The 22,750-nt window shown below is 45.1% G+C and overlaps 1 protein-coding gene across 3 annotated transcripts in view; it reads right to left on the bottom strand.

Annotated features, from left to right (window-relative positions):
- Positions 1–22,750, bottom strand: part of ANKS1B (ankyrin repeat and sterile alpha motif domain containing 1B) — an 845,363-nt gene that overhangs the window by 623,243 nt on the left and 199,370 nt on the right. For all 3 annotated transcript variants that reach the window (XM_090042850.1, XM_090042851.1, XM_090042852.1), the window contains one exon: positions 5,693–5,833. In XM_090042850.1, the coding sequence (XP_089898976.1) occupies positions 5,693–5,833 (141 nt within the window). The remainder of the gene's footprint in view (positions 1–5,692; positions 5,834–22,750) is intronic.

Genomic DNA, 22,750 nt, shown 5'->3' with positions numbered 1-22,750 from the left:
TCTCCTCTGAATTGAATCATCACCCAAAGCTTTGCACAGCTCTATTACCTGCAGGGAGCTGCAGGAGCTGCTCTCCACCACACTGCCTGACTGCCACATGCATCTGTGCATGTACACATGCACATGGTGCCCCCTGTATTGGGTTGGCCTCCTTCCATTCCCCCCAACCCCAAGCAACCCCTTGCAGGTTGGAACTCTGCCAGCCTGCAAAGGGAAGCCTGTGGTTCCCCATTGTTTTTTTCCTTTAAAAGAGAAAATCTACATTTCCACACAAAAGAAAAACCTAGATCTCTGCTGATGAGCCATCCTTCTTTGCAGCAATATGATTCCATTTAGCTTGTCAGGGTACTGTCTAGTCAATGGATAAGGAGTATAGATATTAGCTAGTTTGGTTACTCTTCGGAATACCAGAGCAAACTTTAGTGTTTATGTGAATTATTTTTAATTATTGTAACAGAGATTCTGGGGCTCCCTGTTACTTTAAGATTATAGTAGCTCAGCCAGGGAGCACTGCAGGCTAAGCAGCATCTGCAAGCCTCCAGGGGAACAGGCTAATGGGGTAATTATCAGGAACCTGCAGGCGGTCAGCTGAGCAGATGTAGGAAGGGTCCTGGGAACATATAAGTGCAAGGCTGGGGCTAGCAGGGGTTCTTTCCCTGGCAGCTGCAGGGGAAGGAGTTCCTGCCTACGAGAGCCACCCAGGGATGCTTGACTGCTTGCTTTGCTGCCTATAGGAATAGTGAGGCTTGGGCTGCCCAGGGGATTATATTTATGTTACTGTTTAGACTGGCAGTTTGGGTTGGGACTGTAGAGGAGATTTATGGAGATCCCATTAATGCCCAAGGTGCACATAACTACCTTGAGGCTCTAGTGAGTACTGAGCCCAGAGTGGGCATAGTTTGAGGCACAGAGACAGGGGCCAAGAGGGCAGATGGGCATCATGATGGAAGGGGCAGACATGAACTAGAGCCTCAAATGAGCCAGGACCAATGCAGTGGGCCTAGGCTAGAAGACATAGTCAGAAAAAAGGGGCAGAGGCTGGGGAGGCCAAAGCCCCAACAGTGATGACAGTAACACATGTGAGAATGGGGTGTGGGGTAAGGGGAACTTGGAGCCACGCAATTAGCTCTTAAGGCTTGGGGTGCCCTCCAGTGGCCCAGTTATTAAGTAAGGCCCAGTGATGGGCCTGTTTATTTATAACATTCAAACACCTTGGTCCCTAAAGCCCACTCAGCTAACAAATATCCCCTATTGTACGGGCGCTAATGGGTGAATGCTACAACAAAATACTTGGGACAACTAATGAAAAAAAACAAGATAGGAGTGTCGTGTGGGTCAAAGGGTCAAAATGTGAAAATAAGTGTGCCTGAAGGGGACACCGAGCAGAGTCCCCCGGGCTGTACCCACTGGTCCTCAAAGGCATCCAAGGAGCTGATGGACACTGCCCACTGGTGCTCTTCCCAGAAACGTGCATGGACAACTGAGAGGAAAGCAGCTCTGCAGTCTCTGGGCACCTTCCTGGCCAGAGCCTCCTTCCATGTGGCCCATGTGGCCAGGGCCAGGAGGTTGACGAGGAGGTCCCAAGACTTGGTGGGGTTGTAGATGGGGTGACCAAACACAAAAAGGGGGGATGAAATTCAACCAGAACCTCAAGAAGAGGTTGTGGAGGTGGAGGGGCTTCAGCCTGGCGCACTTGAGGGTCATGTGCGCCAGGGTCTCCCTCTGCCCACAGAAGGGGCAGGAGACATCCATGAAACTTGCCACATACATGCCCATGGTGATAGCTCCATGGAGGAGCCACCAGCTGAGGTCCCCAGTGGTTCGTGGGATGAGGGTGGAGTACAGACTCAGCCACTGGGATGCCCCAGGTCCTGCCACTTGGTGTCTGGTTGGGACATGAGGGTGGCATGATGGACAGTACAGTGCATGAGCACGTAGAGGTGGCAGCAATGGACAGTGGAAAAGCAGACCGGTCTGCTGTCCTCCAGCCAGCTCAGGTGGTGGAGTGGGGAGAACCGTGAGGCCGGGCGAGGCACTGGCCCCATGACAAACTCCAGTGGGCTGGAGGACACAGAGGGGAGCAGGGGACAGCAAGGGGCCTGAGGACCAGTGAAGCCTGGTGAGGGGCCTGGGTGAAGACAGAAACTGGCAGGGGTTCAGTGGAACCGTGGCCATGTTAAGGTTTGTGGGCAGTCTCCCCATCTATCATTATTTCCATTAAGCCATAGCAGGTGAGACGGGATGGCACCCGAGGGGTGGAGCGGGCACAGTTGCAGAGCTACCAAGGGGTGACACTGCCACCCCTGGGACCCTGATCTTGTTACAATTATACAAAGTGCTAACAGGAAGTCTTAGGGGTCTGAGAGGGGGCTAGATGAACATTTTGGATGGTTGATTAGAACAGTGGTCTCCAAAGTAGAATGCGCGCACCCCAGGGGGTGCGCAAGACAATCCATTGGGGTGCAGGAAGAGAATATTAGAACTTCTATTTCTATTTCTATTTCTATAAATATACATATATTGGGGGTGCGTGCTCAAAATTTTTTAATGATAGGGGTGCGCGATCAAAAAAGTTTGGATACCACTGGATTAGAGCACTGTGCTAGGAAGTCAGAGATGGAAGTTCAACCCCCCTCTGGACAAAGAAAGCCTGAACCAGGATCAGACCAACTGCCAGGGTCACCAGGGTCAGACCAATCACCATGTTTGGGGTCAGGAATGAATTTTACCCCACAGTCAGAGTGGTATGGATTGTGCAGATTTTTGCCTTCCTCTGTGGCAGGCAGGGAGGGTAGGGGGGTATGGCCCATTTCAATGAAAAACTGTTCCATCATAAGTTCTGACTGGAAGACTGCTGTGCGTGAAAAGCAGTTGCCTTTTTTATCTTATGTTAACTTACCTTACCTTAAACGTTATATGTAAATACCCCTGCTAAGAAAGCTCAAAAGATTAGGAAATATGTACACACCTATAATCACATATAGAGATATTTTATCTAAAATAAAAGGGAATTTGTTCCACAGTATATGACTATATATAATATACAAATCATAGTTCTCTGTTTGAAGAACAAGCATTGCACCAATGCCTACAGGAACAACAGGATGCTGCAAACCAGAGCCACCTTGGGTGCACCCAGATGAGTGCACATGTGCAGTATGCAGAACCTCAGACCCGTCTGCAGTGCCACAAATTGCATGTACCACACATGCAGGTCTTCACCGCACTAATTTGCAGGGTGGTGGGGTTTTTTGGCACTGGGAGATTCCGATGTCAGCAAAACCTGTGCCTGAAAAAAATCAGGGTGGTGCACGTGCAGCAGCATGTGCCGACCAAAACCAAAGCCTGGCCAGCTGAAGCCATGCTCTGGGTGCTAGCCCTCCATGCACTGAATCATCACCACTGGAGCCCCAGGAGGACCCCAGGACCACAGGTGCTGGTCCCAGCCTCCCCTATCCTCGTGGAGTAACTTGCCATGTGCCAGAGTGCATGTGCATGGGCATTCCCTGGGAAGAAACAGCAGCACCACAACTATACGCCACTGCTATTTATCCCCAGGGAAATGCACGTGCATGTTCATCTGGACGTGCCCCCCTGAGCCTTCGTTGGGAAAGACAGCATAAAAATCTAATAAATAAATGAATCAACACTGGACCAGGAACCCTAAACAGGGCATATCTGTTTCACAGGGAGGCTTCATTTGTATCACTGCATTAGAGAAGTTTGGAGTAAGCTAAGGAATACATGGGTATATGAATCGACCAATTATTCCCCCACTGGGGATGGATGCAATAGCCACAACGTCACTTCAGCCCTGAGGCTGCAATAGCAGCTATAAAGTGGTGACCAATGGTGCTTTGTGAGTTTTGGGAATATCACAGAGCTGCTTTTTCCCAAGCCTATTTAGCCCAAGAAGTATGAACCAGTGTACTAAAGATAAGTAATTAATATCTCAGTGCCTTAGGGTAGAAAGAGGACATTGTCTAGTGTTGCATTTGTGCCACCACAAAGATTGCAAGTAAATGGACATCCCTATCTGTTGTCATGCCACATCAGTGGTGCCACAAAAGGAACTGCCGTTTTGTTGCAGTGGGTGTCTATTTGCACTGTGGTGGGAGAGTGTAGGCAGCCCAGAGCTGCTCACACTCTCCAATGACCCTAGGTAGTACTGTGGGGATTTGAAGGGACTGATCCTGCATAGCTTGGGAATTGCCATGCAGGATTGGGCCCCTCAAGTCCCCGGAGCACCTGCCTGGCTTTTCCAACCTATTGAGACAGCCCTGGGAAATCTTGGGACATCTCTCTGGAAACGGAAGGTCAGGGTTCCCCACTTATGGAGACCTGCCCTGGAATCTCCAGGGGTGCATCTCCATAAGCAGGGAAAGCCTGTGCTGATTCTAGAGCGAAGGAAAAGAGGTCATAAAATCCCTGGCACCCCATGCCTCCACGCTGGTATCTATGTTGACCTGCACCTCTTGTGCAAAGTATGGGTCACCACAGGTTTTGTTGTGGAGATGCAGGGGAGTGGGAATTCCCTGGGTCCCATAGCACCCTGAATCTTTTTACTGGGACCCTGATAACTGATGCTTCATGCAGAGGCATGGGTTGACACAGTTCCTGTGTAGAGCCACAGAGTCCTATGGATTCCATGCTGGGTCCTAGCAAGGTATGATGAAGAATGCCTTACATTCAAAAGCTTGTCCACCTTTATCTAAAACATGAAGGTGGTCCAATAAAAGATATGACCCCAAAAATAACTGCCTCATAAAAGTATCCATGTGATATAAGAACCTTAATCCCATTTTGAAAAGTGACAGGCATTTTATAGAGTCAGAAACCCCTTGCAGTCCTTCAGTTAAAGGAGCCATGCGATCCGATACGTGATCCCAACAATACTGCTTCCTGCCATGCCACAAGTGTGTCGCAGGAGGCACAATTGTGGAATCATGGATCAGATCCCCATTGCACCATATTGCCAGTGCAAGGGGAGCCCAGAATCATTATCCTGGCCCTCCCCTGCACTAGCAAATAGGAAGTCAGTCAGCTGATCTCCACTTCAAACCTCAGGACCATAGAGTCAAGGGCTCTGATCAGGTGATCTGTGCTCCCAGCCTGTGATGTAGCAAAGTCAAAGGCTCCAGTGCACCTCCAAGGCTGGGAGCAGCAGTCCTCTGCTATACTCCCATCCTTAGCAGCACATGAGAGTCGAAGGCCCCCATGAGCCCCTGAAGCTGGAAGCCCCAATCAGCTCATGTCTGATAACACATACAATTCAAGGTGAGATGGGAACCAGCCACAAAGTTATTACATATATTTTGTATAATAATGTTGTGGCTTATTCTTTGTTTTATTGTGCCATTAACTGCATTAATGTGTGACTAGTTAATCACGTCTTTAGTGTAACATCTGCCAGGGGCTTAAGTCGCACTGATTTGCTACACCACTTTTGTGGATAGTACCTGTGAATTTTTCAGGCTTTTTCACAATGCTATCATTTAGCAGTTTCTACACTGTATCTATTGTATATGAACTATATCTATTGTATATGACATCTCCCTTTTCTGTATATTGTTTCACTTTTTCATTTTTAAAAGTTATTATTTTGTAAAGAGAAAACATAGGAAAAAAATATTGTTTCCACATACTTAGAAGTATGTGCTGGATATTTTAATGTGGAAAGGTAAACAGATACCTGTGTGAGAATAGGGAATCCAAGGTTCCTGCATCCATTGCAAGGTGTTAATGCCTCCCATAAACCTGTGGGACCACAACTGTTTTCACCCGCATCTTCCTCTTCCTCTTCTCCTGGTGAAAGGTTTGTTGATGAAGTCTTCTATAGATAAAGAAATAGTACTTGGAAAGTGAAATTTAATGGCAGACTATAATTGCACATTTTTCTTTATTTTAATATAAAGCCATTAAGATTGATTATAAAACTTCACATGCCTAGAAGCCAGTAAATATTCTGCAATTTCTAATTAAATAATGTATCTCTTCAAGTAATGATCTGTAACATACATATCGTATTATATAAAAATACATGTGCTGGGCCACACTAAATAGGATTTTAATTAGGAATGAGCATAATATACATTTGAAGGAGTTTATTTTTCTCCAACAATTGAAGAATTATTTTAAAATTGTGCAGCGTGTACAGCATAGTTGCCCTGCAAACTGTCAGTTGGAAAATAATATTTATTTCACTTTAAACTAACTTTTACGTTGTTATTTTTCAGTAAAAGCTCCAGAAAATGACAGCTAATAATGATATTAAACTTTCACTCCTCCAAATTAGGTAAAAATTATACATGAGGTGGAATATTATAGAAACACTGCACATTTATAGGTTTTTGTTCTCCTATCCAGTTATCATATTTGATAGAAAATGTAATTCTGTAACTGTTTTTTTGTTGGATTGGCCAGCATCTTGTGCAAAAAGGTAAAAATTTAGTCACAATATAGAATTTGATCTAGTTAGATATTTGCCAGTAATAAAAATATAAACTTGGCTTGTATTGTGGAAAGTACATATTTCTTATTTAAAAGTCACAGGAGATGGTCCTCATTTTCTTAATTTATTTTAAGACACTGTGTCAATATGCTATAATCATTATTAGGAGAAAGGGTCAATAGGTTACATGAGGATCAGATAATCAAAACTACACTGTCAGTGAGAGCCAAGTCACTGATTTCGCTCAGAAGCAGGGTTGCCAACTATCGGTAAATTTACTTACTGTCAGTAAAATATCAAACTAAAATGGCTAAAAATACTTTAGCTATCAGTAAAAACACTAAGTGGTTACAGCTCGATTGATGATCTGACAGACAGAGGACAACAGCATCATCTGAGTGGGAGTGCAGCACCCTTAGGGAGCATTCTCTGCGGCTGCATCCTTTAATACTGCTAGGTCACAGTTAGGCTTCTTTGGGGCTCTGTCTTGCTCTGCTGGTCCAGTGGGTGCAAGCCTTGAGGGGAGCTTGGGGAGTGTAGCATGGTTCAAGGTGTAGTTAGGGGGTATCAGGGTGTGATGGTGAGTAGTGGGCCCGTGGAAGGAGATTGTGGGGAGCACAATGTAAACTATCACTGCAATCAAACAGGGTTTTTTACTGCAAACTTTTTGCTAACAACCAAACTTTTTTACTTTTTCTACTGTGTTTGATATTCAACTCCTAAATTTGAACCCAGCCCTTCTAACTGGGACTTGGCAGAAGAGTTACATTTACATTATATTTACATTATATAATATATATATATCAGTAAAAATGTGTCAGTAAAAAAGTTTAGCTATCAGTAAAAAGCTTGCAGGGTGTCAATTAAAAAATAATCTTGGCAATCCTGCTCAGAAGAGAGATAGACTTAACACTGAACAGCTTGCAAATTAGACTCCCATCTCTATTTTTCCCCTAGATCAGGGATATCAAACTCACCTTGCAATGGCCAGATCCAGACCTTCCAGGCCAGGTCCAGCCCATGGCAGGGAGTGGCTTCAGCCTCGGGCACAGGGCAGTAGCAGGGCTGGTAGTGGGGAAGGTATGACAAGCATGCAGGCCATGTGGCCACCTGCTGTAGTAGTGGTAGTAGTGATGAGGCAGGTGGCTGCAGTGTGACCAAGGCTGTATATGCCTTTGCTTGCCTTCCTGCCACCAGGGGGCTTGTTCTTCAGGGCCCAGGACCCTGAATTCTGTGACTGGCCACACACCCTAAACCCCATCTCCCCCAAGTTTCAGGTTCCTGTTGGTAGCCCAGTGGGCTGGATAGAGCAATTCAATGGGCCATATATTTGACACCCCTGCCCTAGATTATTACTTCGATTCTCTTTAAATTGGAGGTATATAAAACCTGGTCCAAAAAAATAAAATCAATCTAGATCTGCTTGATGAATCTATTTGGTCCACGTGACATTCAGATCCTAGATTTTTATTTAGTACCTTCCCCACCCCCCAATTAAAAGGTTTCAGTCCCAAGGATGCAGAGTTGTCCTTCATATATATATAAAGTCAGACATGAATTTTAACTAATGCAATGCTGCCTTCTCAAGTCTGCAGGCAACTTGAATCAATGAGTAGTGGTTCTGACCTCTCCCTCCTGTTAATGCCGTGGTAATATCAGCTCTAAAGCCAAGTTATGAAAATTGTTCATCAGCAATAACCAGTTAATTGGAGAGCATTTTATCAGATGAAATGTTAAAATGGATGGAACTTGAAGCATGAAAAGAAACACAGAAGAAAAAACATAAATATGACACAAGACAAAGGAGGCTGGAGAAACAAACAAAACAGAATTAGTGGTTCTGAAACTACTGGCTGCTATCTTATACAGAATATGGTAATACAGCAGTGTACAAAAAGATATTAAGCAACATTTTATAACATCTAAAAATTATTCAATAGGCCATGAGTCCTTCCTGTTCAGAGTTGTGATGCCATCTTCTGTTTTTTTAACTCTATGTTCAGTTCACATCAGATATTTTTTAACATATGCAAGTTGCACTAAGCAAGTACTCCTAAATTCATAACCCAGGCCACTCATGAAAAATAAAAAATGGAAATTATCCCTCTCTTCAGTTTGAATCCACTGTTTTACAAGTTACTGCATCTTTTATTACAGACTCAGTGAACCAAACCGTTTATGTTTTATATGTTTTTAAAGTACACATTTATTTACTTTGTACTTTCAAATTCACTAAGACATTTTCTTAACATGTTATTTCATGAGATTATTTTGACAGTCAAGTGGTGCTACAAAATGTGTTACTATAGTAACAAGCATCTTGCATGGATTATTAAAAGGGTTGGGTTAACTCTGCTGAGTGCAGGTCATTGAGGAGTTTTATTGTTATACAGTTGTGTAGGAAGAGGAAGCAAACCATGAGTCCTTCCTATTCAGAGTTCTGATGCCATCTTCTGTAATTTTTACTTTAAGTTCATATAACTTATTTTACAAGCTTTATGCCACAGAAGAATAAATTATCCCTTTAATTTAAAAAAATCCCCATCTTCTTGTCCCCCTTTGCCTAAGGATGAAGATATCTTATATCAAGGCACAAAAAGGGTATGAAACAAGTGATGCCATTTTCATGCTCTGGTGTGCTTGCATAATGTCATTTTCATGGTAATGTTGGTTGTTTATTCTACTTCCAGCACATATGGAAATATTTATGAAAGAGATAAGTTTCCCTCAACTGCAGGAATAAGAAGAATCTCTTCAACTGTAATCTAGTTCTTGCCTATTCGCTGACCTGAGATAAACCAAATTTATATCCCTTAGCTTTATTCCTAATATCTCATCTTTTCTCATATGTGAGTCCTTTCTCCAATTTTATCTCTTCCTTCAGATAAGGTAACTAATATTGGTTTTAGTAGAATGTTTAATATTAATGGGAGCTTGCCAACTACATCTGACATTTTGTTCTTTGAAGTTGGAGATTGACCAACCCTGCCAGGTCAGCTTGACAGTTCATATTCAGGAAACTTGAACATACAGAAAGCAGGCACCACTCTTTTCCTCCATCCTTAACTTCAGCCACTTCCTCCTCTCCCAGGAGCCTCTTTAAGTTATAAAAAATGCATTTTTTTGACCAACATGGTTAATGCATGGTTAATTTCTAACACCTTAACTGGGTAGTAAAAGCATAAACAGCTTGAGTGATGGTCCTAAAGTTATGGTTCATCCTGGATAAAAAGGAAGTGTGAAGAAATAAAGTTGAAGACAGAGATTTGAAAAGAGTGGAGTGAATCTGCAAGAAAAATGATCCAAACATATTGGTAAAGAGACAATATATTTTACTCAGTCTTCATTTGTTCTACAGCAATGTTACCCAATCCTTACACCCTGTGGGCTAGATAGGTGCTGCCAGGTCTGTCTGCAGACTGGATCTGGTTGGTAGGCTTGATCAAGTAAGCAGGGCTGGCACAGCAGGGGCCTCATCCACTGTGGGGGGGCTGTGCAGCCTGACCATAATCTGTCCACTTGGGACAGCAGTGGGGAGTATCCAAATCCAAACCTAGACACCCAAGGCAGGAAGGCAGAGTATCCCTGATCAAGATGTGTCGGGAGAAGGAGGGGAAAGGCAGACCATTCTAGCCATGATCTGGATATGTGGGGGGTAGGGGAACAGGGAACCTGGCCCAATCTCGATGTGATGGGAGTGACAGGCTCAGCCCAGACCTTGCTGCATGGGAATACTGAGAAAGTAGGGCAATCCCCTTGTTACCTCAGGTGTCTGTACATGAACACAAAGACAGTAGGAAACAAGAAGAATTGGAGGTCCTCACATAACCAAGGAACTATGTTGTGATTAGAATAACCGAGACCTGGTAGGATAGCTCACATGACTGGAGTACTGTCATGGAAGGGTATGAAGTATTCAGGAAGGACAGGCAGGGAGAAGAGGAGGAGGAGTTGCACTGTATGTAAAGGAGCTGTATAGTTTCATAGTTTCTAGGGTCGGAAGGGACCTGAGCAGATCATCAAGTCCGACCCCCTGCCATGGCAGGAAACAGTACTGGGGTCAAACGACTCCAGCAAGGTGTTCATCTAACCTCCTCTTAAAAACCCCAGGGTAGGAGCCTGCACCACTTCTCTTGGAAGTTGGTTCCAGATCCTAGCCGCCCTGACCGTGAAGTAGCGCCTCCTGATATCTAGCCTAAATCTACCCTCTGCTGGCTTCTGACTGTTATTCCTGGTCACTCCTGGCAGTGCTCGGGGGAAGAGGGACTCCCCCAATGCCTGCTGATCCCCCCTGACTAGTTTATAACAGGCCACTAGATCCCCCCTCAGCCTTCTCTTGTGGAGGCTGAACAGGTTCAGGTCCCGTAGCCTCTCCTCATAGGGCCTGCCCTGCTGTCCCCTGATCATGCGAGTGGCCCTTCTCTGGACCCTCTCCACGCTGTCCACATCCCTCTTGAAGTGCGGCACCCAGAACTGGATGCAGTACTCCAGTTGCGGCCTGACCAGTGCCACATAGAGGGGGAGGATCACCTCCCTGGACCTGCTCAAGATGCATCTGTGGATCCATGCCAAGGTGCGGTTGGCCTTCCTAACTGCCTCCCCACACTGCCGACCCATGTTCATCCTGGCATTGATGATGACTCCAAGATCCTTTTCTGCCTCTGTGCTGACAAGAGGGGAGTTCCCCAACTTGTAGGTATGGTGCCGGTTGTTCCTCCCCAGGTGCATCACCTTGCACTTGTCTGTGTTGAATCCCATCCTATTCTCATCCGCCCACCCTTGTAACCTGTCTAGGTCTGATTGTAGCCTGTTGCTTCCTTCTAGTGTGCCCACGTCCCTCCACATCTTAGTGTCATCAGCAAATTTGAACAGGGTGCTTTTTACCCCCTCGTCCAAGTCACTGATGAAGATGTTGAACAGTGCAGGCCCGAGGACCAAGCCCTGCGGAACCCCACTACCCACGTCCTTCCAGGTTGAGAAGGACCCATCCACTACCACCCTCTGGGTGCGGCCCTCCAGCCAGTTGGCAACCCATTTGACTGTGTGGGTGTCGACACCACAGTTCCCCAGTTTCTTAATGAGAACGGGGTGAGAGACAGTGTTGAAAGCCTTCCGGAAGTCCAGGAAGACTATGTCCACTGCTACCCCCACATCTATGATTGCTTAGAAATCCAGTATGAAACTGGAGACAGGCCTGCCGAAAGTCTCTAATGTCTAGTTGGTAACCAGTATCAAGTGGAGTGCCCCAGGGGTCAGTTCTGGGGCCAGTTTTCTTCAAAATCTTCATTAATGATCTGGAATATGGAAGTGAGTGCACCCTAAACAAGTTTGTGGATGACACCAAGCTGTGGGGATACAGTAGATATAGGGGAGGGTGGGGCTAGAATTTAGAGTGACCTAGACAAATTGGAGGATTGGACCAAAATAAATCTTATGAGATTCAACAAGGACAAGTGCAAAGTCCTGCACTTAGGATGGAAGGATCCCATGCACTGCTACAGGCTTGAGACTAACTGGATAAGCAGCAGCTCTGCAGAAAAGGGTCTGGGGGTTACAGTGAATGATAAGTTGGTGGATATGAGTCAACAGTGTGTCCTTGCTGCCAAGATGCTTAACAGCATACTGAGCTCCATTAGTAAGAGCGTTGCCAGCATATTGAGGGAAGTAATTATTAACCTTTATTCTGCACTGTTGAGGCCACATCTGGAGTATTCTGTCCAGTTTTGGACACCCCACTATAGAAACGATGTGGACAAGCTGAAGAGAGTCAGCCGGACAGCAATGAAAATGGTTAGGGAGCTGGGAAACATGACTTATGAGGAGAGGCTGAGGGAACTGGGTTTATTTATTCTGCAGAAGAGAAGACTGAGGGGGGATTTGATAGTAGCCTTTAGTTACCTGAAAGCTGGTTCCAAAGAGGATGGAGTTGGACTGTTCTCAGTGGTAGATGACAGAACAAGGACAATATTGCGGCACGGGAGGTTTAGGTTGGATATTGGGAAAAACTTTCTCATTATAAGGGTATTAAAACACTGGAATGGGTTACCTAGAGAAGTGGTGGAATCTCCATCTTTCAGAGTTTTTAAGGCCCAGCTCAGCAAAGCTTTGGCTTGAATGATCTAGTTGTGGATGGTCCTTCTTTGAACAGGGAATTGGACTAGATGACCCCCTGGGGTTTTTTCCAACTCTATTTTTCTGTGATTCTATGGTTCTATGAATAGCTGGGGTGAGGCTGGATCCAGCTGCATGCAACTTCTGCCATTCCTCCACTGCCATATTTTCTGACCTGTGAAGTTCCCCAGGGTCCAGATGTCACTGGTGCACAGACTGGAGGTTAAGCACCACTGATCTATAGAATAAATGAGCACACACATGATAGTCTAAACCAGGAGTTGGCAACTATTTGGGCTGGAGGGCCACTTAAGGAGTTTTGGTGAGCTGTTGTAGACCTGGAGGGTGAGGAGGATTGTGGGGAGGGGGAACGACAGGCAATTGATCCTATCCAGCCTGCCAGTGGATGCTGGTAACCTGAGGAAGGAGAGCTGTGTCCCACACCACACCACTTCCACTCTGGTGCAACTAAGGCCAGGCTGGGCCATGCAGTGAAGGGACTCCCCTGCCTGCATCCCCCCCCTACTGCAACTACCCCACCATCCCCACCTGCACCCAGCTTCATGTACAGTCCTGGCAAAATGGCCACCAGCAGCCAGGCCCACATAGAACAGGGTACAATACAGCACACCAAGTAGCAGTCCCACCCACCCACCTGCCCACCATGATGGACCACTGCCAACAATTGCTACACCAGGGAAGTCGATGGTGGCTACCCCAACATGAGCCCTTTCCCACCCCCCACGGCTGGCATGGACTAGTGGTACCATGGTGATAGCAGGTTATCACACTGGGCGGGCAGGCAGACAGGACTGATACTCAGCATGCTGCATCACGCTCTATCCCAAGTCAGCCTGGCTTCTGGCGGCCATGGTTCCAGGAATGCACAGCTGAACTGCCAACAGGAAGCTTGGTGGGGGGCACGGATGTGGGATGGGGATGGAGTCTGTATGCTGTATGACCTGGTCTAGCCCCAACAACAGCAGAGTGGAGCAGTACAGGGTGCAGCCCTCCCTCCTCAGGCTCCCAGTGGTGGCCAGGGGGCCAGACAGGATCAATTGATATAGCCCATGGACCATATTTTTCCCACCCTCGGTTTAAATCCTCTGCAAATAAGAATGGATAACTACATGCAAAGCAAATAAATAGGTCAAAATTTAGGTCTGTGATCACTTAGGTCCATGATCAAAAGTAGGTCCGTGATCATTTACCAGTGCCCGTTTTGCTGGGAACAATGCAGGACTTATGGTTCCCATAAAAGGTAGGTCTCTTTCAAGTTCCCCCCATTGACCATATCTTGATGCTAATTCAGTGAGCAGGTCACTGGAGAACAGTGAGCCTTGTTCACAAAAGCACAGCAACTTTTGACAACTGAGCCAACCTCTGCCTGAGCCTTTTCTGGATCCATTTGGAAGCAGCATCCTATGCCATCTTAACGGCTAACCTAGTCCTTATAAAATCCTTCTGGTTTGTTATTCATCTTTTCAGGACTCATTCTAATCTATTCCCTTTATATAGTTTCTTCTAGAATTTCCCCAGCATAAGCTTTTCCATGGAGGCCTTTATAGTCCTAATAACCTGTTACTAAATCAGCTTTTCTTCTGGGCTTTTTAGTCTTAATCTAGTTCTTATAGCTCCCGCTTTTCCCCAAACCTACTAACAGCATCTGCTTCCTGGATCTGGCCTTTCTGTGAAGGAGTTCTCTACTATACTACTAATGGAGGATTTCTGCCCTTTACTGCAGGGGTAGGGGGGCTCTTCACTTTTATCCTTGTAAGTGTAGAGCAGCCTGTGGTGTGAGTCTGCAATGTTCCTCTTAAAGCATGGGTGGGCAAAATGGCGGATCCAGGTGGTAGCCAGACTCCATTTCCCAGCAGCCCCTGGCCACATGGCTGGGGCTGGTCTCCATGGAGACCCCAGCCACAGCTGCACTGACAAAGAGCAAGGCTGGGGTTGCCATGGAGACTGGCCCCAGCCACACTGGCAGGGCACTGGCAAGAAACAGCAGGAGGATGCTCTGGAGCCCTGGGATCTTGCAGTGGGGACAACTTAGTTGGGGGCCAGGGCAGAGATGCGATCTGCAGCCTGCATGCTCTGGGCAGGGACATGCAGGCAGCAGATCACGGCTATGCCCTATTTCCTTGTAGCAGTGACAGCCTGGTCTGGAGCAGGGGCAGAGCTGCAATCTGCTGCCTTCGTGCCCCTGCCCTGAGTGTGCAGGCTGCAGATCACAGCTCGGCCTTCACCCCAGGCCAACCTTCCTCCACCACAAATTCCCAGGGCTCTGAAGCAGCCATTTGCCCTATTCTGCTGTGCACCCTGCCAGCACAGTTGGGGCCAGTCTCTGTGGCAACCCCAGCCTTGTGCTATCACAGCACAGCTGTGGCTGGGGTCTCCATGGAGACCAGCCTCAGTCATGCAAGCAGGGACTGCTGGGAAATGAAGTCCACTGCCGGATGGATCTGGCCGATGGGCCAGACTTTGCCTGTTCCTGTCTTAAAGGGTCCTCCCCCTTTTCCCCTTTCCCCTTCCTCCCTTGTAATTGGTACTAAAGGAAGCCCTGTTATATACCCTATCCAATGACCAAAATTAGACAGGCCTTTTGAACAAGGAGCAAAGATTTCTAACACCTTCTGATACTAGGAAGAATGAAAAATTAATTTGCAATTCTGTAGACCAGTAGTGCCCAACTTTTTTCCACAGCTGGCTGTATGGACAGTGTACAGAGCAGACTGCAGAATCCCTGAAGCCAGATTGAACCCTGCCACCAGTGGCCTCAGGTTCCCGTTTGAGCCCATGACTCAGATATGGCCCACAGATGGACCTGGCACTGCCCATCTGGCTTGCAGGGTGAAACAGCTGCACACCACTTTTCTAAATAAAATATATAAGGAATCCATAGAATTAAGAAAGTGAATTCTTTAACATAACTTCATGGAAGATGCATAATAAAATAGATTCATTTGAATTATGTTAGAAGCTATGATCATGTAGTCACTACAGTAATAACACAGGACAAAAAAATTAAATGTTAATTCAATGTGGATTAATATGAAATATATACAACTGACATAAAAGGAAAAGAGTTCTTTACTTTTTATGTAACAGATGCAACAATGAAATTTTGACAGCTCAGGATCATGTGACTGTGAATTAAATTCTATGACCACAGTGACAGAAAATGGAGAATATTTTTAGTCATAATATCATAGACTGCCTAGTAAAGGAATAAAGGACAAAAATATGCACCACAAAGGTCAGTAGATAGGAATTCAGAACAAATTAATTGATACTCTTCAATGAGCTCAACTGTTTAGATGTTTGTTGGAGGGAATACTTAGGGAAGCATAAGTCCTGAATAAACATTTATTGTTTCAAAAAGGAAATTCTATACAAGTGATGAATACAAAGATAAGAGTCACTCTTTTAAGACTACCACCATCAGAAAGGAAACAGAAACACACAAAGGTAGTTGTAAATCACTAGATAAGGAATCATGAATTAACTGAGTTCAGCGTTAACAAAAGTAAAAATTATCATGCATTCTAAGCAGAAATGCTAATCCTTAAAAAATCAATATTACTGACATGCAAACTTTTTTACTAGCACATTTTTACTGACATACCTTTTACACAATGTAAATGTAAGTCTTCTGCGAGACCCTACCCTTCTGCCAGGCCCCAGTTACAAGGGTTGGGTTTAAATTTAGGGGTTTAACAACAACCAGAGTGAAAAGTAAAAAAGTTTGGTTGTCAGCAAAGGTTTACAGTTTTGCAGTAAAAAAAATTCTTAGGTTGACAACCCTACTTGACTTCAAAGCCCCCTATTCACTTCCATACCCTGATGCCCTCAAGTGCATGCTCCACCATCATATACCCCCCAGGTCACCCCTCACCCCCAGCCTTACCCCCACTGGCCCCAACCCCCTTATCCTAGCACAAGCTCCTAGATGCACAGCTGCAACCCAGTAATATTACAGTAGCCAATGGGACTCAGCAGCAGCATATATATATATGCAAGGGAAGGGTCTACAAATCCATGACAGAAGGCTCCCTGTAGGGTGCAACAGTCTTATTCAGTCACCAGGTGGTCCTGCTGTCCTCCATTGGTCTATCAACTTGCCTCCAGCTTCTTTCCAACTAGGGAGCTTCAATGAAGCTTTGGTTGCTTAATGTTTTTATGGACAGATTAATTTTTGTTTTTACAGATTTTATGGACAGGTGTTCTTAGCCTGATGTTTTTAACTTACCGTCTGTAAATTACATTTGGCAACCCTGTCTCTAGCATACTCCTGACTTTTATTTTCCCAGAATTCAAAAGAATAAGCCAACATCAAACAATAAGCAAGGAGTTGAGTGAGGGTGAGAAGAACAGGGAACAGAATCCCTCTTTCCTTTGCTAGAGTGTTTCATCAATGGTGTCAACAAGCAAAATGTGAACACTTCTCAACATTTCTCAACTGTCATTAAACCTACTATCAGTTCAAAAAGAAAATAAAAACACTATCTCCCTAACCTGTAGCTCAAACCTTCCTTCACTCCACTTAGCACACCTTTCACAGTGTCTCCTTTTCATCATGTATAAGGAAACTCCACATTTTGGGTCTTCCATCATACATACTGAAATCATTTCCTATGTTCCCTCAAGGCCTCATGTGAAGGAGTGAGACAGGACTTTCAGCCTGGAGGGCCAGCAGGACTGCAGCTGCAGCCCAGAAATGAAGGAAAATACCCACCCAATTTCTGGAGCAGCGTCTCACTCAGGATTGGCAGGGGGAGGCTGCTAAAAGGTATTTCCGGCCTGGGAGAGGGGCAAAGGAGGGTCAGTTCTCTGCAGGCTGCAGGGAGAGAGGAGCGGCCGAGCATCTCGGCAAGCAGAAATTGCAGAACAGGCCTGAGGAATGCTGCGGGAGTGACCCTGAGGCAGGCAGAAGCCTGCAAACAGGCGGCTAGTGGGAATCTCCAGAGTGGAGCTGCAGCTGAGGATCCAGAGCAAGGGAGCCCACAAGACCAGAGAGAATCTCTGGACTGGAGTTTTCCCAACACAGGATCTGGAGGAGGACTGGAAGATCTACAAGGGGGAGACCCCAAAAAGACTGTGTACATTCAAAGGGATGCAGGGCAGGCTAACACACAGCAGAGACTAGAATAAGGGATTAGGTTTTTTTGGGAGACACTGATGGAGCCTGACGAGAAAGCTGAGAAGCAGCCGGGGTTTCTTTTTTTTGTGATTTCTTTTGCTGTCTATTTTTTTAAATTTTGTTCGAGCATTGACCAAGACCGGCACCTGGAAGGGTGTACCCAAAAGAGATACTAGGACACTCTAGGGTGCAGAGTAAGTTACAATGGGCAACACTGCAACCTGTCTGTGGAAGGACACCAGGCAGGATCACCGTGGACATTGCCTCCTGGGAAAAATATAGGTCATCAAAGTTGTGACAGGTGAGAAAAAAGTAAGATCCACTTCCTGGCAGACCTGGTGATCCAGGGCCAAGGTCCACCCTGTTGCCACTTGTAGGCAGACAAGCACAGGGCGGCACGAGCAAGCCCTATAATACCTACAGATGTCACACCTCACTACCTAAGATAATTAATTAATACAACAACCCTACCAGCCTACTTTCTCTCTCTCATTTCCTGACCACCCACTCTTTAGGTTTACAACTGTGTCAGGTGTTTGTGTCAAAGCCTTGTTTAAGCCTCTGATGGCTGGGCATTCCATTAACTTTTTATCCTAGTCCAGTGTTAATAGTGAAAATTCCCACACTAACAAATTATTTTCTATTGTTGCTTCAGAACAGCTTATCATGAAATCCTTTATCTACTGTGTATTTTAAAAGTAATCTCTTTCTGTTTACTTGCTAGAGATATGGCAATTCATGGTGCATCTAAACAGTAAATTCTCTGTTTATAGTATCTTTAATTTAGTGTAATTACTATAAGTCTGTAGAGGTGTGGCTAATGTGTTAACTTTCAATCAATACCCAATAGAACAATTCAGCATGAGCAAAAAACAAATAAACAAAATACTCTAGCTTTTTCGCATTTGTCATCACATAATAATTCTGGAGACTATTTATTAACTACATACTTCCTTTGCAACTGATGCTATGCTAGGGACATCCATTGAAAACTCAGCTGTAATTACTATCATAGTTTCAATGCCAAAGGGTTGGGGTACCTGACTCAGCTAGCTGTAAAATTGACTTATAACTGGTCTTAATTTTTAAAGAAAAACTGGCAGTAGAATTATGTAAAAGTGCATTTGTTTATTTAAGCCCTCAAACTACAGCAACATAGATACAAAAGAAACTGCCTGATAAAGACAGCATATTTCCTATTTTGTGGCAGCAAAGAACATTATAACATAGATTATGGCCCAAGATACTGGTTTTCAATGTCTAGTAAAATCACTGTCAGCTGTATGCATGCACCTGAGGAAAAAAATTGGCAGCCATAAAGCTGCACCACTACTTCACATAACTAATTATCCACATGTGTAATTTAGGGCTCTTATACAATTGGCCTGTTTCTCATATCTGATCAAACTGTACATTGTACAAGTCATGAAGACAGAGACAAAGGTGGCTCCACGTCATCTTTCTGGCTTTCTAATTCTAGGACTAGCCAAGCATGAACTTATTCCCTTAAATAATTTACAGTAACCATAGGGCTACTCTAACTTATATCCAGCTGCCCAGGACCAAGATATATCATTCTGGCAGCCAGAATAGACAGACTCCTCAGTCCTATCTCTTTTGCAGCAAAAAACCGTCTGGAGCAAAATATGAACATAAACCTAGACTTACATTACCCTGTAACATGCCACAGAAAATGTAAAATGACTGGAAAGTAATTAGTAGACTTCTGCATCTTCATTCTCTGAAAATTCAATTCCTACTGAATATATTCAAAACCAGGGCTACAATTCCACAAAGTAGTATTTTTCTTGTAATTGCTGCTCCCATAGCAAGCAGAGGAACTGATATCCCAGAGGCAATTTTCCTTTACTCTAATTGTTCCCTCTGCTGGTGCTTGACACCATGAAGGAGAAAAAGCCTGACTCAAACAAAGATAGGATACAAGCTGAACTGGATGGTAGAGGGGCAGGAGAGGTGGTAGAGAGAGTATGTTGGAACAAAGGTCTTGATGGAATATGTAATTGTCTGGGAAACATGGAGGAAAGGGGAAGCTGAGATCAGATAAAGAGCTAAGGATAGGTTTGAACTAGTGAGACAATGAGATTTGGGTAAGTGGGGTATGGTGAACCAGGATGGTTAGCCAAAAATAAGCCAGTACCAGGAACTAAGATTGGGGAAGATGGGGAAAGAAAGCCTGAAAGTGTGGGAGTTTGGAGGGGGGTTGAGAGGAACTGAATAGATTAGGTGACTAGGATTGGGATGAGGAGAAAAGGATTGAGGCAAACTGGAGAAACAAGGGCAAAATTTAGCCTGTGGGTATTTGGGCCTTGTTATACATTAATTTTAGGCAGATCCTGGAGTTTTGATGCCTGGATTGTCCACACATTAACACCTCAAATTAATTTTAAGCACATTTTAGTTGACTTAAAATTATGCCAGTCCAGGGCAGGTTTATCTCTGATCTGTGTTACTCTGCTCATGTTCCATTAATGTTGTCAACCGGGGGTATGCGCTCAAGTATATGTTTAACATTAAGCATGTGTAGCCCCATTAACTTGCTGGGTGCATTTATACAAGATGTATACTGCAGAGTTGCCTCATTAGCTGTGCAGTAAATGTCTCAAGCAGCTTGCAGACATGAAAAAAAACCAAAAACAAAAAAACCACTTTACTGGAAGAAGCAGCACATTACTTTGACTCAACTCTGCAGTGTCAGTATAATTGGGTGCTTCAGCAGGGATTTTTGGTGATTTTATCTAAAGCTGATTCAATCTTTTATTAGATAAAAGCACAAAAAAAGCCCCAGTAAAGCACCCAAACTATGCAGATACTGCAGGGCCAGGTCTAACTAATGTGCTTCCTCTTCTGGGCATGTGCTGGGCTTGGTCAGGAGTGCATTGAATTTGAAGTAAAGCACATTTTGGGTTTGTTTTTTTTTCATGTCCGTAAGCAGCCTCGGGGTCTATATGTGCAGTGCTAATTAACTCTACCATACAAGTACTGTAAATACAAGTACTGTCCTCTGCAGCATGTTGAGCTGGGTTGGAGCAGCTCTGAGCTGGCAGTCTGACCCCTCAGGCCCCCTGCTAGCCGAGACTTCTCCAGCCTGGCTCAATGTGCTTACTGTGGTCCCAGGTGCACATTCAAATGATATGTTCTGGAGTTTACTTTTGAACACTAATAGCATGTGTAGACCTGCCTGCTGAAAGGTAAGTTTGTATTTTTGTATTTTATTGAATCAGGGACAGCACTCAGCAACTTGCAGGCTTGAACCCTTAATAATTAACCAGTCTTTTTCATATCCAGACAAAAATACATTATCTTCTACCCAAGATACTTATAAAATATGTTTAACTCACTATGTCAGCTCAAACCAATACCTGCTTGGTTTAATCAAAATATAATTACTTTATTTCACTAGAACTACTTCAATATGCCATCCTCAGATAAAACTTCACATTATTAAAATCCTTCTTAAATTTTTCTTGCAGTTAACTTTGTATGGTGTATTACCCATATCAAGAACTTAAAAGCTCCCTTTTAAAATTCTTTCCAAGAAGATTGTATGCAGGATTACAAACCTAGAAAATGAAACAAACCTTATTTTGGTTAAATTAATTAAACAGTTTATATTAGCTGTCTTTCAGCTTTTATACATTGCATCTTTATGTATATCATTTCACACCATCTGAATTCTGAAATATTTTTAAAGTTAAAAAAATGGATCCAAAATAGTGTATAGGGAAGGTGGTGAAGAATTAAGGAGAAAAAGGGTGGTAAGAGTTCTACTGAAATATATTCTCTTGCTTAGCATTTAACATATAGACAAAATAACCAGAACACTACAATTTATTTCATACTGGAAGACTTTCTATTAGAGAGGGAATAATATTTATACCAAGATAATGTTATTAAACACAGAATTTTCCACTTCTGGTGAAAGGGCCTTGTTACACATTGCACTTGGAGCTGCTCAAATGTTAGTGCTACCTCGAGTTGGGAACAGTCACACCTAAAGGCAGAGATGGACAATTATTTGGGCCTGCAGGCCATATAGGGAGTTTTGCTGAGCAGTTGGGGGATAGGTCATTACTGTCCCCCTGTGCAACAGCTCACCAAAACTCTCTATGTGGGTTGATGCCACGGGTGGGTGGAGACAGAGATGACCTGAACAGGGTGTGGGGCCTGGGGCAAATCAGCCCATGTGGGGCCCCACTCCTGCTCTGATCCCATGGGCCCTGGACCTGAAGAATCTGCCACCATCGGCAGTGGCAGGAGGGTAGCAAGCAGCTGGATGCAGAGCTGCCGCTCCACCCAACTCTGTGCTGCCACAGCTCTGTGCTACTGCTGCTCTGCCCAGCTTGGCAGGGCCCCCCAGAGCATGAGGCCCAAGGCAGTCACATTGATTCACACCCCCTAGGGATGGCCTTGGGTGGAAAGCAGTGTTTCGGAGTGGAATGAGCAGGATCATCACGGGGCGGTGACAGTGTGAAGCTGAGGCTGGGACTGGGGCCAGGCCAGAGCCGTGATCCACTGCCTGCATGTCCCTGCAGTGGGTGCTGGTTCCATAGGCAGGGGTATGCAGGGAGTGAATCATGAGTCTGCCCCAGAGCCCATCCCATGCTGTCACTGCCCCAAGATCCCTGACCTGGCTCTGGATGCAGCTCCCCACCTGCCCACATCTTGATCCTGTCTACTCAGGCATGTGCCCTGCCTACATGTGTCCGAACTGGTCTCCCCAGGATTGCAGGGTGGTGACAGCATAGGGCCAGGGCAGAGCTGAGATCCACTCAGGGCACATCCCTGCCCACGGAACTGAGCCTCTGCCCTGGTCCCAGTCCTGGCCCCATGCTGTCACTGCCCTGCAATCACAGGGTCTCTTTGGAGACTGACTGGGATCCACTTGGGCAGGGCTTGTGGCCAGGTGGACAAGATAGGCCAGGCCAGATCCAGGATCTTGGGGTAGTAACAATGCAGAACTGGGGCAGAGCCACAACCTGCTGCCTAAACACCCCTGCATATAGCATAGGTTCTGTGGGCAGGGGCAT

Source organism: Crocodylus siamensis, chromosome 4 (assembly GCF_052110815.1).
Source record: "Crocodylus siamensis isolate JL-2025a chromosome 4, ASM5211081v1, whole genome shotgun sequence".
Lineage (NCBI taxonomy): Eukaryota > Metazoa > Chordata > Crocodylia > Crocodylidae > Crocodylus > Crocodylus siamensis.
This window is presented reverse-complemented; position numbering and strand designations above follow the sequence as displayed.